The sequence below is a fragment of the Silene latifolia genome, chromosome 6 (genome assembly GCF_048544455.1).
Source record: "Silene latifolia isolate original U9 population chromosome 6, ASM4854445v1, whole genome shotgun sequence".
NCBI lineage: Eukaryota > Viridiplantae > Streptophyta > Magnoliopsida > Caryophyllales > Caryophyllaceae > Silene > Silene latifolia.
Window position 1 is genome coordinate 35,182,269 of NC_133531.1, and position 13,497 is coordinate 35,195,765.

Here is a 13,497-nt window from a genome sequence, read left to right on the forward strand (position 1 = left end):
ACTCGAAATTCGAGACTTTTCGTTGACCTTGGGATTCGTGTTTTCCAAAACTACGTCGACGCATCATGTCGCGATTTCGGGTCAAACGAAAATAATGCTTGTTTTCTTCAAATACGACTTCCGTCACCAATCCAAAGTGGACAAAATATGACTCCAAAGCTCTCATTGTCTACCTAAAATGCATGATATATACAAATGGTGGTTCTTGTGGAACTCCACCAAATCGATGCTTGCTCGATTTTTGGGATCATTTATCCCCCAAGGACGGGGGATCTTCCAAAGCAACTTCATTACGGGTCTCAATGGGAAGACCTTCATAGAAGTACTTGACTCGGCGACCATTCACTTTGAAACACTCTCCTTTGTCATTCTTCAACTCAAAGGAACTGCAGGGAAACACGGTGACTACCTCAAATGGTCCCGACCATCGAGACCTCAACTTTCCGGGAAATAGTTGAAAACGGGAGTTAAAAAGTAGTACCTTGTCACCTACAACGATCTCCTTTCTTGTAATTTTCGAGTCATGCCATTTCTTGGTCCTTTCCTTGTAAAGTCTTGCACTTTCATAAGCATCCATCCTCAACTCGTCAAGTTCATTGAGTTGAAGAAACCTTTTGTTTCCTGCGACATCTAAGTCATAGTTGAGCTCTTTGAGGGCCCATCTTGCTTTGTGTTCCAACTCGAGAGGTAGGTGACAAGATTTACCATAGACCAATCGGTAAGGAGTAGTGCCGATTGGGGTCTTGTATGCGGTCCTTAGAGCCCACAACACATCATTGAGCTTAGCACACCAATCCTTCCTAGACTTGTTCACAACCCGCTCCAATATAGCTTTGATTTGTCTATTGGAGACTTCCAGTTGCCCGTTGGTTTGGGGGTGGTAAGCAAGAGCTACCTTATGCCGGACACCGTACTTCTTGAGGAGTGCATAGATGCTGCGGTTGATGAAATGTGACCCACCATCACTAATAACGGCCCGGGGTACTCCAAAACGGGGGGAAATATAGTCTTTGAAAAGCTTGGAGACGACCTTTGAGTCATTGGTAGGGGCGGCGATTATTTTGATCCACTTGGACACATAGTCTACCGCACCTAATATATATTAGTTGCCAAATGAAGATAGGAATGATCCCATGAAATCCACACCCCACACATCGAAAAGCTCAACTTCCAAAATGTTGTTCAATGGCATCTCATCTCTCCTTCCAATATTACCTCTTCTTTGACAAGAATCACAAGAGTGTACCATGGCATATGCATCTTTGAATAGATAGGGCCAATAGAAGCCACAATGAAGAACCCGAGTTTGGGTCCTAGATGTGGACAAGTGCCCCCCATAAGTGGTAGCATGGCAAGCTTGGAGAATTGCACGGCCTTCTTCTTGAGAGACACATCTCCGGTAAATCCCATCATTGCACCTTCTATAGAGGTAAGGGTCCTCCCACGCATATCTCTTTGATTCATATCTCAACTTCTTCCTAGCTTGGTTATCAAATTCTTCGGGGATAAAGCTAGAACTCAAGAAATTGGCTATATCCACATACCAATGGGGTGGAATGGGTAATAGCAAGGATAGAATCGTCGGGCAACCATTCATCAATGGGGACCCCATCGTCTTTATCCCCTAGGGACTCTTTAGTTAACCTCGATAGATGATCCGCAACAAGGTTTTCGGATCCCTGCTTGTCTTTAATCTCTAGATCGAATTCTTGAAGGAGTAGTACCCATCTCAAAAGTCGGGGTTTAGCATCTTTCTTCACCATCAATTGTCTCAAGGCGGTGTGGTCGGAGTAAACCACCACCTTGGACCCAACAAGGTATTGTCGAAACTTTTCCACGGCATGAACAATTGCTAGCACTTCCTTCTCGGTTGTAGAATACCCGCATTGTGTTTGGTCAAGGATCTTACTTATATAATATATCACATGATGCTTCCTATCCACCATTTGCCCAAGTACCGCACCAACCGCGAACTCCGAAGCATCGCACATTATCTCAAAGGGAAGGCTCCAATCCGGGGCGCGGATTGTTGGGGCCGTCACCAATGCTCTCTTCAACCTATGAAAAGCCTCAAGACAAGATTCATCAAACACAAAGGGGGCATCTTTGAGGAGTAATGAAGTCAATGGTTTTGCTATCTTTGAAAAATCTTTAATGAAACGCCTATAGAATCCGGCGTGGCCTAGAAAACTTCTCACTCCCTTTACATTGGAAGGAGGTGACAAGTTCTCTATAACGGCAACCTAGCACCATCAACCTCAATACCCCTACTAGAGAAAACGTGACCGAGTATAACCCCTTCCTCTACCATAAAATGGCATTTTTCCCAATTAAGGACGAGGTTGTGCTCCTCACATCTCTTCAACACATTAGTCAAGTTTTCAAGACCATGATCAAACGAGTCCCCATGGACACTAAAGTCGTCCATGAAAACTTCCATGCTTTTCTCTAGAAAGTCCGAAAAGATTGCCATCATGCACCTTTGAAAGGTGTCGGGCGCATTGCAAAGCCCGAATGGCATCCTATGATAAGCATAGACTCCTATTGGACAAGTGAAGGTTGTCTTCTCTTGGTCATCCGGGTGGATGGGAATTTGGAAGAACCCGGAGTAACCATCTAGAAAGCAATAGTATGCATGGCCCGCGAGTCTCTCAAGCATTTGGTCTATAAAGGGAATCGGGAAATGGTCTTTAAGGGTGGCGGCATTAAGTTTCCTATAGTCAATAAACATGCGCCATCCGGTCACCGGTCTAGTAGGTAGGGTGGTCTTATCCTCTGGTTCAACCATTTGTACTCCCCTCCCCCTTCTTCGGTACCACATAAACCGGACTAACCCACTTGCTATCGGTAATTTGATAGATAATCCCGGCCTCAAGTAACTTCAACACTTCATTTTTAACTACCTCGGCTATTTTAGGGTTTATCCTCCTAAGACCATCTACATTGGGTTGACTTCCCTCTTCCAAAACAATTCTATGCATGCACAAACTCGGGCTTAAACCCTTGATGTCATCAATGCTATACCCAAGTGCCCCTCTATGAGTTCTCAAGATTTGCAAAAGCTTCTTTTCTTAGGGCTCACTTAGGTTAGCATTTATGATCACCGGGTAAGCCTCCCCTTCATCAAGAAAAGCATACTTGAGTGAGGGGGGTAGGGGTTTGAGTTATACCTTTGGAGGGAGAAAACCCTCCACTTTCTTCAATAGTTCCTCATCAACTTCATGATCTTCCTTCATAGCCTCATCATGCAAGGAGATTTGAAAAACCTCTTCCATCTCCGCTTCTTCACGGGCTACTTCATGTACTACCTCATCAATCAACTCAATAGTGCTCAACCTTTCCATCTTTGGTCCTTTCATCAAATTCGGTAGGTTAAACTCGACGTTGTTACCCTCAATTTGGAAGGTTAGCCGCCCATTCTTAACATCAATAAGCACACCTCTGGTAGCCAAGAATGGCCTACCAAGAATGATGGGGGTATGGCTATCCTCCGGAATATCCAGGACAACAAAATCGGTAGGGATTAAAAGCTTTCCAACCTTGACGGGTACGTCTTCAAGCACCCCCATAGGGCGTTTGACGGACCTATCCGCCAATTGGAGAGTCATGGTGGTGGGAGCAAGGTTTTGAATGCTAATCCTCTTTGCAACTTTCAAAGGATTAACACTTACACTTGCTCCCAAGTCATAAAGAGCTCTTGATATAGGAACACCACCAACTACACATGGGATTTAAAAGCTTCCTGTGTCACCAAGTTTAGTAGGCATTTTATTAAGGATATGAGCACTACATGCCTCTTCCATAGCCATTATTTCTTGGTCACCCAAGACTCTTCTCTTGGTCAAAATGTATTTTAAAAACTTTGAGTAAGTTGGCATGTTCATAATCACTTTCGTAAAGAGTAGGGTAACCTAAAGTTTCTCAAGCATATCACAAAACTTGCCATACTTAAGGTTTTCCCTACTCTTAATGGCTCTTGAGGGGTAAGGAATTTTAGGAACAAGTTGAGAATTGGAAGATACCTTTGGAGGAGCCAAATTCTTTGTTACCTTACTAGAGTGTTGCAAAGGTACTTCTTCAATAGCTTCCTCCTCATAAGGGAGGTCTTCCACATATCCATCAACATCCTTATCCACTTGAATTCCACTTCTTGACGAATCTTCACAAGCTTTTTTCCCCTTCTTATCTTCACTAACTCTAGTTGACGGTACCATTGGTGAGCTTCCCTCTTCACCATTCATTCCCAACCCATTCCCCTTGGGCTCTTCATAAACTTCCAACTCAAGGTCTTTGTAGGGGTCCTCAAGATCTACACCGCTCCTCAACACTACCGCATGAGCATGGCGGCTATTTGAGGCGTCCTTGTAACTTTGTCCTCGGGCCAATAGACCACCGGGCGGCCTTTGAGGGTTAGCCATAGCATGCGAGGCCATCCTTGATTCCATTTCTCTCATGTCTTTAAGGAAGGTAGCCCTCAAGTTTGCTTGTTCTTGTTGGGTTGCCTTGGCAAAATTAGCCATTTCTTGACTATGTTGAAGTTGCGTATTCTTTATCATCTTCAAAAGCTCATTTTGAGAGAGCTCACCTTGGGGTTCTTGATAAGTTTGGTTAGCTATGGGTAGAGTGAACCCATAGTCATACCGAGTGTTGGAACCTTGGTTGTTGTTTTGCCCCCTTAGAAGTTAGCTCTAGGACCATTGTTGTTGAAGTTTGATCCTTGACCTTATTCTTGAAACCCTTGAACATACCCTTGCCCAAATCCTTGGTTTGATTGGTTCACTTGATTCCCTTGGTAAAACCCTTGGTTGCTTTGATTTCCACCAAAATCTTGGTACCCTTGTGGTTGGTTACCATAGTTTTGGTTTTTATTGTTGTTTGGCCATTGGTTTTGATTTCCGGGATTAGTCCTTTGGTTGGGGAATGTTCCCCTTTGTTGAGAAAAACCGGGTGGATTATTTGGGGCTTGTGGTTAAAGGTGTTGTGGGTTTTGAACATTGGTACTTTTGTAGCTAAAATTGGGGTGGTTCCTCAAACCGGGATGGTAGAAGTTGGTGTTTGGGTTGTAGACATTGGGATTGTTGTAGGGTGGTCGTGGTGGTCTTGTATTGTTGTTATAGATTTGGAAAGCATTAACATCTTGGACATTCTCTTCATAGCCACCGGTATAGTTGTTGTCACACAAGTCATAGGTATGACCACTCCCTCCACAAAGCTCACAACTCGAAGCTTGAACCACTTCCTCCATGGGTGGCCCATGTGAGGTCGCGGCTTGGTGCACTTGGTTTCTTTGAAACTTTTCAAATTTTTTTGTGAGTAGGTCGAGCTTGGCATTTGTTTCGGAGTTGGAGGGGTTTTCCTTAGGGAACTTCCCATTCCTTCTTAGCATGTTTCCTCTAGAACCATGGTTTGCTTTCGAATCTACCATTTTCTTGATCAATGTCGTGCCCTCTTCATCATTCAAGTGATCAAATCCTCCCCCCGCGGAGGCATTTACCATCTCCTTAGTCCTCGGTAGCAAAGTTTGAAAGAATGTTTGAGTGACGTACCATTCCGGTATTCCATGATGGGGACAACTTGCTATTAAGTCTTGATATCGGTCCCAAGCTTCACCCAAAGACTCCCCGTCCTCTTGTTGAAATGTATGAATCTTATTACGGAGTATTGCGGTCTTTGATGAAGGGTAATATTTAGCCATCAATGCTTTAGCCAAGGTATCCCATGTCGTGAAGGTATCCGGGGGTGAATGTTCAACCACCGGTCCGCCTTGCCCGTCAATGAAAACGGAAACAACATCGTTCTCAAGGTGTCCTCGGACACCCCATTCTTTTTCATCATTGAAACCTTCCTCTTAAACTTCCGGAGGTGAGCATGGGCATTCTCTTCAATATGCCCCCCGAACAAATCCTTCTCAATCAACCCGACTTGGGCGGGATGCATTTCAAAGTTGTTTGGGGCCAAGGTGCCAAAATTAATAGGGTTACATGAGTCATTATGGTTAGGCCGGTTATGATCTCGTATAGCCATTTGTGGTGAAGGATTTGGTATATGAGGGGGTGGTGATTGAGGTGGGTTATTTGGAATAGGGAAGTTATGAAAAGGGTTCTCTATTAAAGTCTCAATTGTGATGTTTGGTTGAAGTGTGGATGTGGTATCAATGTTTTGTGGGGTGTGTGAATTTGGTTGATCAATGTTTGCTCGTGGAGGGTTCCGAACTCTATCAAGGGTCCTTGTCCTCAAGGTCCTAAAAAGCCTATCGAGGTCGGAATTGAAGAGTAGAGCTTGGTGGTTCCTTCTAGGCATGCACTCAATAAACCGTTAGTTTCCTAGTGTCTTTACACACAAGGGGAAGGCAAGAAATCACACACTCTACAATGAAACACACAACTACTAAAACAAACTAACAAGTGAGACAAGACTAAAGCTAAGACTCTTGATAAACTAAATATAACCTAACGCCATCCCCGGCAACGGCGCCATTTGAAGTGCAAGAATTAGTGATAGGGTCAAGTCTCTTACCATCAACAAAATATAACCCAATTTAGTGCGTAAATCGGGGTCGAACACGAGGATGGAGGGGTTTCTACTTAGTCTAAATAGGAGTCTAGTCTAGTCAAAAATGTAAGGAGGTGAGTTTGGTTTAAACTACTAGTTGTAACTAATGCAAGCAATTAAGAGAAAGTGTATACGATTGATTAAAGGCTAGGGTTTTCGGGTTCATCTAAATGGGTTTAAGGGTCAAACAAGTCGATTCAAGGAGTCAAAGGTGAGGCTTTATCCTAGGATGTAAATCAATCTCTTGAATATCCTAAAGGTGATTACCAACTCTCATTAAGCAACACACCATTCTAAGCATACAACAAGACCACCACAAACTCTCATTTAATGGAGGAATTAAGCAACTAAGACAAAAAGTACAAGTTCTCAATCACACAAATCATCAAACACCTTGTATGTAATGCTAAGAAAGACAAATATTTCACCAAAGACTCAAAATAATCAAACTATCATGCCCAATAATCTCATTTAGACTCCCCCTAAACCCTAGAAGGATTACTACTCACTCATGTCAAAATTGTGCAAACAAATAAATAGAAAAGAATCAATAACAAATAGAGATGACATGGTAAAGATACAACAATTATAAAAGGCAAAATAAAATGTAAACAATTGATTAAGCAAGTAAATAAGGGAAGAGATGTACCAACAAGAGTAAAGATGATTGCTTTAATTGAATAAATGAAGGAAATCCTCCAAAATCTCTCAATACAATCCCCAAAAACCAAGTGTAAACAATTGATAATCACTAATACTAACTAATTTTACTAAGTAATTAATAATAATTATGGAAAGATTAAAGCTTGATTAAGGAAAGATTACAATAATTAGGGAAAGTTTCCAGATCTAGGGTTATGTGTACAAATGGTTAAGGGAGGGGGTATTTATAGTCTTTCATAAGATTAAGAAGAAAAGAGGAGAAAATCCCAAAATCCGTCAGCTGTTGCGTTCTGCCGGTGGACCGGTTGCCGGTTCGCCTACCGGTAGCAAGGTCAAATAAACTTGAAGTTTGGAAATAGCTGGCAAGTGTGTTCTGCCGGTGGACCGACTGCCGGCCTGCCGGCAGAACACTGTCTTCAGGTCTTCAAATTCTTCCTTGTGATGTGCTCTGCCGGTTGGCCGGCTGCCGGTGTGTCTACCGGTAGCGAGGCGAAATGAAAATTTGCTTCTAAATCCAATCAAATTCCTCCTGCTGTGCTCTGCCGGTGGACCGGCTACCGGCCTGCCGGCAGAACACAGCCTTCAGCATCCTTCTTCCTTTTTCTTGGTATAGTGGGGGGGTGTTCTGTAGGTGGGTGGCAGGGACCAGGCACGGCCTGCCCGGCAGAACACAATTCTCAGCATTCTTCACCTCTTCTTCATGTAAAGGCATTGGAATGCCTTCCTTGCCCCAATTCCTCTATACTCGACTCGATTCCTGCAAGAGGATACACCAAATCACAGGTACGGGGATTAGGCACAAAATACAAGGTAAGACATATAAAACCGACTCGATATGAGCCGGAATGCGTAAAAGAAAAAGGGAAATTTGGTGCAAATAAATCATATATCAGAGACACCTTGCATTGAGTGGGAGATTGTAATAGGACAAGAGAATTGGTGACACACACTTGTCTCGGACAAGTGGGAGATTGTTGGAGTATTTGTCCTCAACAATAGTGCGATCACATGTTTAAATATCAAATTAAGAATACGTAAGGGGTGATTCATTTATATAGTCGACTGATTATCATTAATCAGTAATGATTGGCTAACTAGAGTTTGACATTATTGTCGTTTGACGGTGGTGATCAATTGATCTCTTAAGGTCACACCTAAACGACAATTTCCTTAATAGACAAATTGATTAATTGTATGACGATACAAGTTAATCAATTCTTTAAAATTGAACAATTCTATTGTGAGAGAGAATATTTATATCTTATTGTAATTAGATTAATCAAGATTTATTTTAGTAATTAAGATACTTTATTACTAAAAATGATTATTGTTTATGAAACAATTGAGATAAGAATGAATGATTAATTATAATTACAATATGTCGTGAATTATAATTATATGACCCATTTTATTTATATGATCAAGAATCACTAGTCAATTTGTCATATGGAATTTAATTAATGTGTATAATGATATTTATTTGATAAATATGCATTAAATTAATGAATAACATGTAACATACTACATGTGACATATTGTGTGACAAGTGACAAATTGATAAAATAAAATGGAGGTCTATTTTACACAAGTGAGCGAAATAATGGAGGTGGAAGGTATTAGTGGGTGAATTATTTTATGAAAGAAAATAACCTAATCATGGCTAACATACACTAGCTTACACACCTACACTAAGTAGCCTTACATGCCTACAATTTGGAGAAGAGAAAAAGCAAAAGTAGATGCCATTATTTGGCCTCTTCTACCCGGACCCTTCCTCTATTATTATGAGAATTTGTTCTCATTTTACACTACTCCATTATTCATAATTCATTCACATGCAATTATTGCTCATCTCTCTCACAACTCTCTAAAGCTTGTTTTAGAAAACATTAGAGATTGTTCATCAAAATTCTAATCACAATATTAGATTACTAGTGTAGTAATAAGAATATTATTAGAATCATTTTAAGGATACTGATGCGTGTCTTTTATATGATGTTTTGCACCTCATTTTACACGCATTTCAGAGCTCGTTTGTGTAGTTTAAGCTACCATTTCCCCCATTTCCGTCTACTTTCGTGTTTTTGTACTTTATTGCAGAAATGTGAAGAATTCAACGGAAATTGAGCTAAATCCGTCCCCGACTATCCTGCATTGCAATTGACGTGAAGTATTCACTTAAGGAACGAGCTTGGTGCGCATTTCAAAGCCCAAAAGACAAATCCACGAGATTATAGAAGTCAAGTATCAGCTCAAGCAGTCGATCGACCACTACCATCAGTCGATCGACCAACCTGCGGGTTCCAGAAGCTACTGTACACTGAAGAGCAGTCGATCGACCGCCATGCTTAGTCGATCGACTAAGCTGCTATCCCAGACGAGAATTAAAAGACCGAGGAAGCGCAAGCCCATTGAGTTTAGGTTTTGATAATAAGTGTTACGTATGTTTGCTATATAACGTAACTTAGAACACCAGTTTGAGGGATCCGATTTTTATCTAAGTTTTACACAGTAACATTCAGTTTTTATTAGGGTTCGGAATATTGTTTTAGCATTGGAATTTCGTTCTTATTCTTAATCATTCCTCTGCAACCTCGGTATTCTTCTGCCTTATTTGAATTCACTCTTATTTCATTATTAGTATAGAATTGCTAGTTAGGTTCCCGAAACCGTTTTATCGCTTTATGTTAATTGTTTGTTCTACTATTTTTAGCATGAATTCAGTAATCTTTATCGTCAATATTATTGTTATTTTTGCCATAGCCATGAGTATCTAAATCAATTGTGCTAGGATGTAGGGGAATTATGGCGTAGGCGACGTAGTATTATTTTAGACTGAAATCGCGTGTCAGTCGATCGACTGCCATAACTGGTCGATCGACTGACCACGTGAGGTTACCTTTCGTTTTAATTGATTTTAATGTTGTATTTAACGAATCGAATGCATGCGACCAGTTAGATGCTTAATTTATGACTGACCCATTAGATCGAAAGATAGGGAAAGTTGTTAGATCACCAATTAAAATGACTAAACTGTGCTGAGATCGAAAGATAGGTAAAGTTTAGATTATTAGTCACTTTTCAGGACGAGAGTCAGTATTAGTGATATTAGGGACTTATAGCGAGATCGAAAGATGCTATCTGTTAAGAGTGGACCGAGAGGACCTCTTGTTCTCCCGCCTCACATGTGTTCGATTTGGACCTGTTTAGTATGCTGTCGCCGAAGCTATAACGAACCGACCATCCTAGTACCCCTTCTTTATCTATTTTAATCCGTTTATTTAGTTTACTGTTTTTATTACTCTTAGCTATAGACCAAATCAATTCAACCCCCACAATCGTTACCTAGACTAGAATTAGACAGTTATTAATTACATTCGCCTCCTTGTGGTTCGACCTTGTTACCACTAGCCTAGGTTAGTCTTAATAGGAAATTATAAATCTTATTTTTGGTACTCACAACGACGGGTATCAAATTTTGGCGTCGTTGCCGGGGAGGCAATTGTTCTAATTTTCAGTTGTTTTAATTTAGTCTTTCTTTAGTTTAAGGGACTTCCGTTCCTTAAACTTTTCTTATATTCTTTTTGTAGTTTCTTCTTATGCGCAAGTCACAGGGTGGTGAACTAGTACCATTAAATCCTGAGATCGAGAAATCCTTGCGCGAGTTGAGACGATCACAAAGGGTATTACCGACAGAGGAAGAGCTGAGTACTCTGTCAAGCTACTACGAGAACGCTCTGTTCGAAGGAGATCCACCTACATCTCCTGCCTCTACTTCCTCAGCTGAGACAGTCACTTCTCCAGAAATCCCAGTCATGGCTGAAGAAGCAACCATTGCTAGTCACTCAGAGCCGACAGCTTCGAATCTCTTCAAGGGATTCGAACTACCTGGGGAGACGAGAAAATTCGAGCCAAAGCCTTCCTATATTAACCTGGTTGAGAGAAACCAGTTCGGGGGAGCTGCAAATGAAGATGCAGCCAAGCACATGGAGATTTTTATTGATTATTGCTGCTCTATACCCCCGCCGGCCGGTGTGACCCAAGACCAGATCAAGGAGACCATGTTCATTTTCTCCTTCGTGATCTTTGCAAGGAGTGGTATAGAGATCTGGACCGAGCCGCTCATGGGATCACCGACTGGAATTCTTTGGCCTTGGCATTCTACAAAAAGTACTTCTCTGCCTCGAAGACCAATGCCATTAGAGCTCAGATCACGAGCTTTAAACAGGGGCCTGATGAGAACTTTCATGAAGCATGGGTCCGTTTCAAGAAACTGGTGCGAACCATACCGCACCATGGGTTCGAAAAATGGAGTCTTTGCAATCAGTTCTATAATGGGTTTGTATGACGATCGAGAGGGCTATTTTGGATGTGCGACCAATGGCCGATTCTTTGAGAACATGGGAGAGACTAAGGGGTGGAAGATCATTGATGATTTGGCCACTCATAAGGCTGAATATGGGAATTCGAGAGGAAACCAGAGGAGAGCTGCTGAATCTTCCTCTGTTGCTGCACTAGAAGCTCTCACTGCAAGGTTTGACAAATATGAATTGGGAGGAGCTTCTAAAGGAGGGATGCACCAGGTTTGACAAATATGAATTGTTCTGTCCCCTTTGAGTCTTGTGCTGCCTTTCAACATTATAGGCAGACAAACACGTACTATAAGCTGAATGTCCACCCCAACTTGAGGTGGAGTAGCCAGAATGTCCTGAATCCGACTCAACCTCCACAGCAGCAGCAAGCATATGTGCCTCCACACAAACAACCATATCAAAAACCTCCCTATGTGCCGCAGCAGCAACAATCCCAAAATTCCGAGTTCACCGAGTTGAAGAACTTATTGCTGAAGGAGTCCCAAGCTAGAGAGGCCGGGATGAAGATGCTTGAGAGCCAAATTGCTCAATTGGCTAGCAAGAGTACCACTCGAGCTCCGGGACACTTACCGACTCAAACTGACCAGAAAGAGACCCTAAATGCCATAACTTTGAGGAGTGGGTCTACCCTGGAGGGGCCTACTATGGTCGAGGATGCCACTGCAAAATATGAGGCAAAACCGAGTCAAAACAAAGCTGGAACGAGCAAAGGAAAGAAAAAGGCGTCTACCAGGTATACCAGTCGATCGACTGACATACCCGGTCGATCGACTGAAGTGCGGGTTCTGAAGCTTCTGGTCTGTTCATCTCGGTCGATCGATCGACATCACCGGTCGATCGCGAGATCGCTCCGATAGCGAGATTTTTCGTCCTCCGATGCCCGACAACTTGAGGGATCATTTGTTTTGGGTACGACAACCCCGAAAATATTGGGGAAAGACCGAGTGCTGATGGGTCGGTCCGGCTCAAGTACGACCGATGTCGATCAATGGTTCACATTTGAGACGGTCCGAAGAGGGTTCAAGCTTCAACAAGGAGAAAGTAGTGGACTTCACCCTAAGTCCACGGATACGGCATGCGCGATTTAGAGGAGAGGGCTAAGCTACTTCTTCTGACCCCATATCCAGGAAAGACTAGTGCCGATGAAGGAACAGGTATCTTTCAATAAATTTGAAAAATTTATTCGTAGCTTGAATGTACAAGTGCCTTTTCTTGAGTTAGTTAATCAAGTGCCTGCCTATACTAAATTCATGAAACAACTCTTGTCTAAGAAAAAGTCACTTGAAAATGTGCATACTGTCGCATTAACCAAAGAGTCATGCTCTTATTTGTCTCACACTGCACCCCATAAGCTAGAGGACCCGGGTAGCTTTTCTGTTCCTTGCAATATAGGTACCTTCTATATTGAGAAGGCATTATGTGATTTAGGAGCTAGTATAAGTGTAATGCCCCTGAGTCTTGCTAGGAAGCTCAAATTGACTAGGTTCGTAGTGACCGACATGACAGTACAGATGGCTGACCGATCTGCGGTCCAGCCAATAGGGGTCTTAGAGGACATCCCTGTCCAAATAGGGAAGTTTTTCTTCCCCGTTGACTTCGTTGTACTTGACATGCCTGAGGATGCCCATATTCCCATTATTTTGGGAAGGCCATTTCCGCACACTGCTGGTGTAGTCATAGATGTTGGTCTAGGAACCTTGACCTTCAAAGTGGGCAAGCATTCTATTGTCTTTGCCCAGGCGGCTAAGAAAAAGGACCCCATGTGGCCTGTGACTTGTAATACGGTTTCTGACAAGAAATCGTACTTTGTGCTTCCTGATATGCCTATCTCTATTCCTGTTGTAACCCCTCCGCCCCAGATTGGGAGCAAATTGGAGGAAGATTTGTCTATTTCTGATACTGCAGGAGC

The 13,497-nt window shown here is 42.3% G+C and overlaps 1 protein-coding gene and 2 non-coding genes across 3 annotated transcripts; 1 reads left to right on the forward strand and 2 right to left on the reverse strand.

Moving 5' to 3' along the window:
* Positions 1-247: 247 nt before the first annotated feature.
* Positions 248-3,344, reverse strand: LOC141587972 (uncharacterized). Its single transcript, XM_074409433.1, has 3 exons — positions 3,171-3,344; positions 1,959-2,243; positions 248-895 (listed from the first exon to the last, which is right to left on the reverse strand). Exons 1-3 carry the CDS (start codon positions 3,342-3,344, stop codon positions 248-250), a joined length of 1,107 nt encoding a protein of 368 aa, XP_074265534.1.
* A 2,211-nt stretch (positions 3,345-5,555) lies between these two features.
* Positions 5,556-5,662, forward strand: LOC141589458 (small nucleolar RNA R71). Its single transcript, XR_012520395.1, has one exon. It is a non-coding gene; the product is annotated as a small nucleolar RNA R71 (small nucleolar RNA).
* A 5,748-nt stretch (positions 5,663-11,410) lies between these two features.
* On the reverse strand, positions 11,411-11,517 carry LOC141588918 (small nucleolar RNA R71). The gene has a single exon (XR_012519884.1). It is a non-coding gene; the product is annotated as a small nucleolar RNA R71 (small nucleolar RNA).
* Between the last annotated feature and the right edge of the window lie 1,980 nt (positions 11,518-13,497).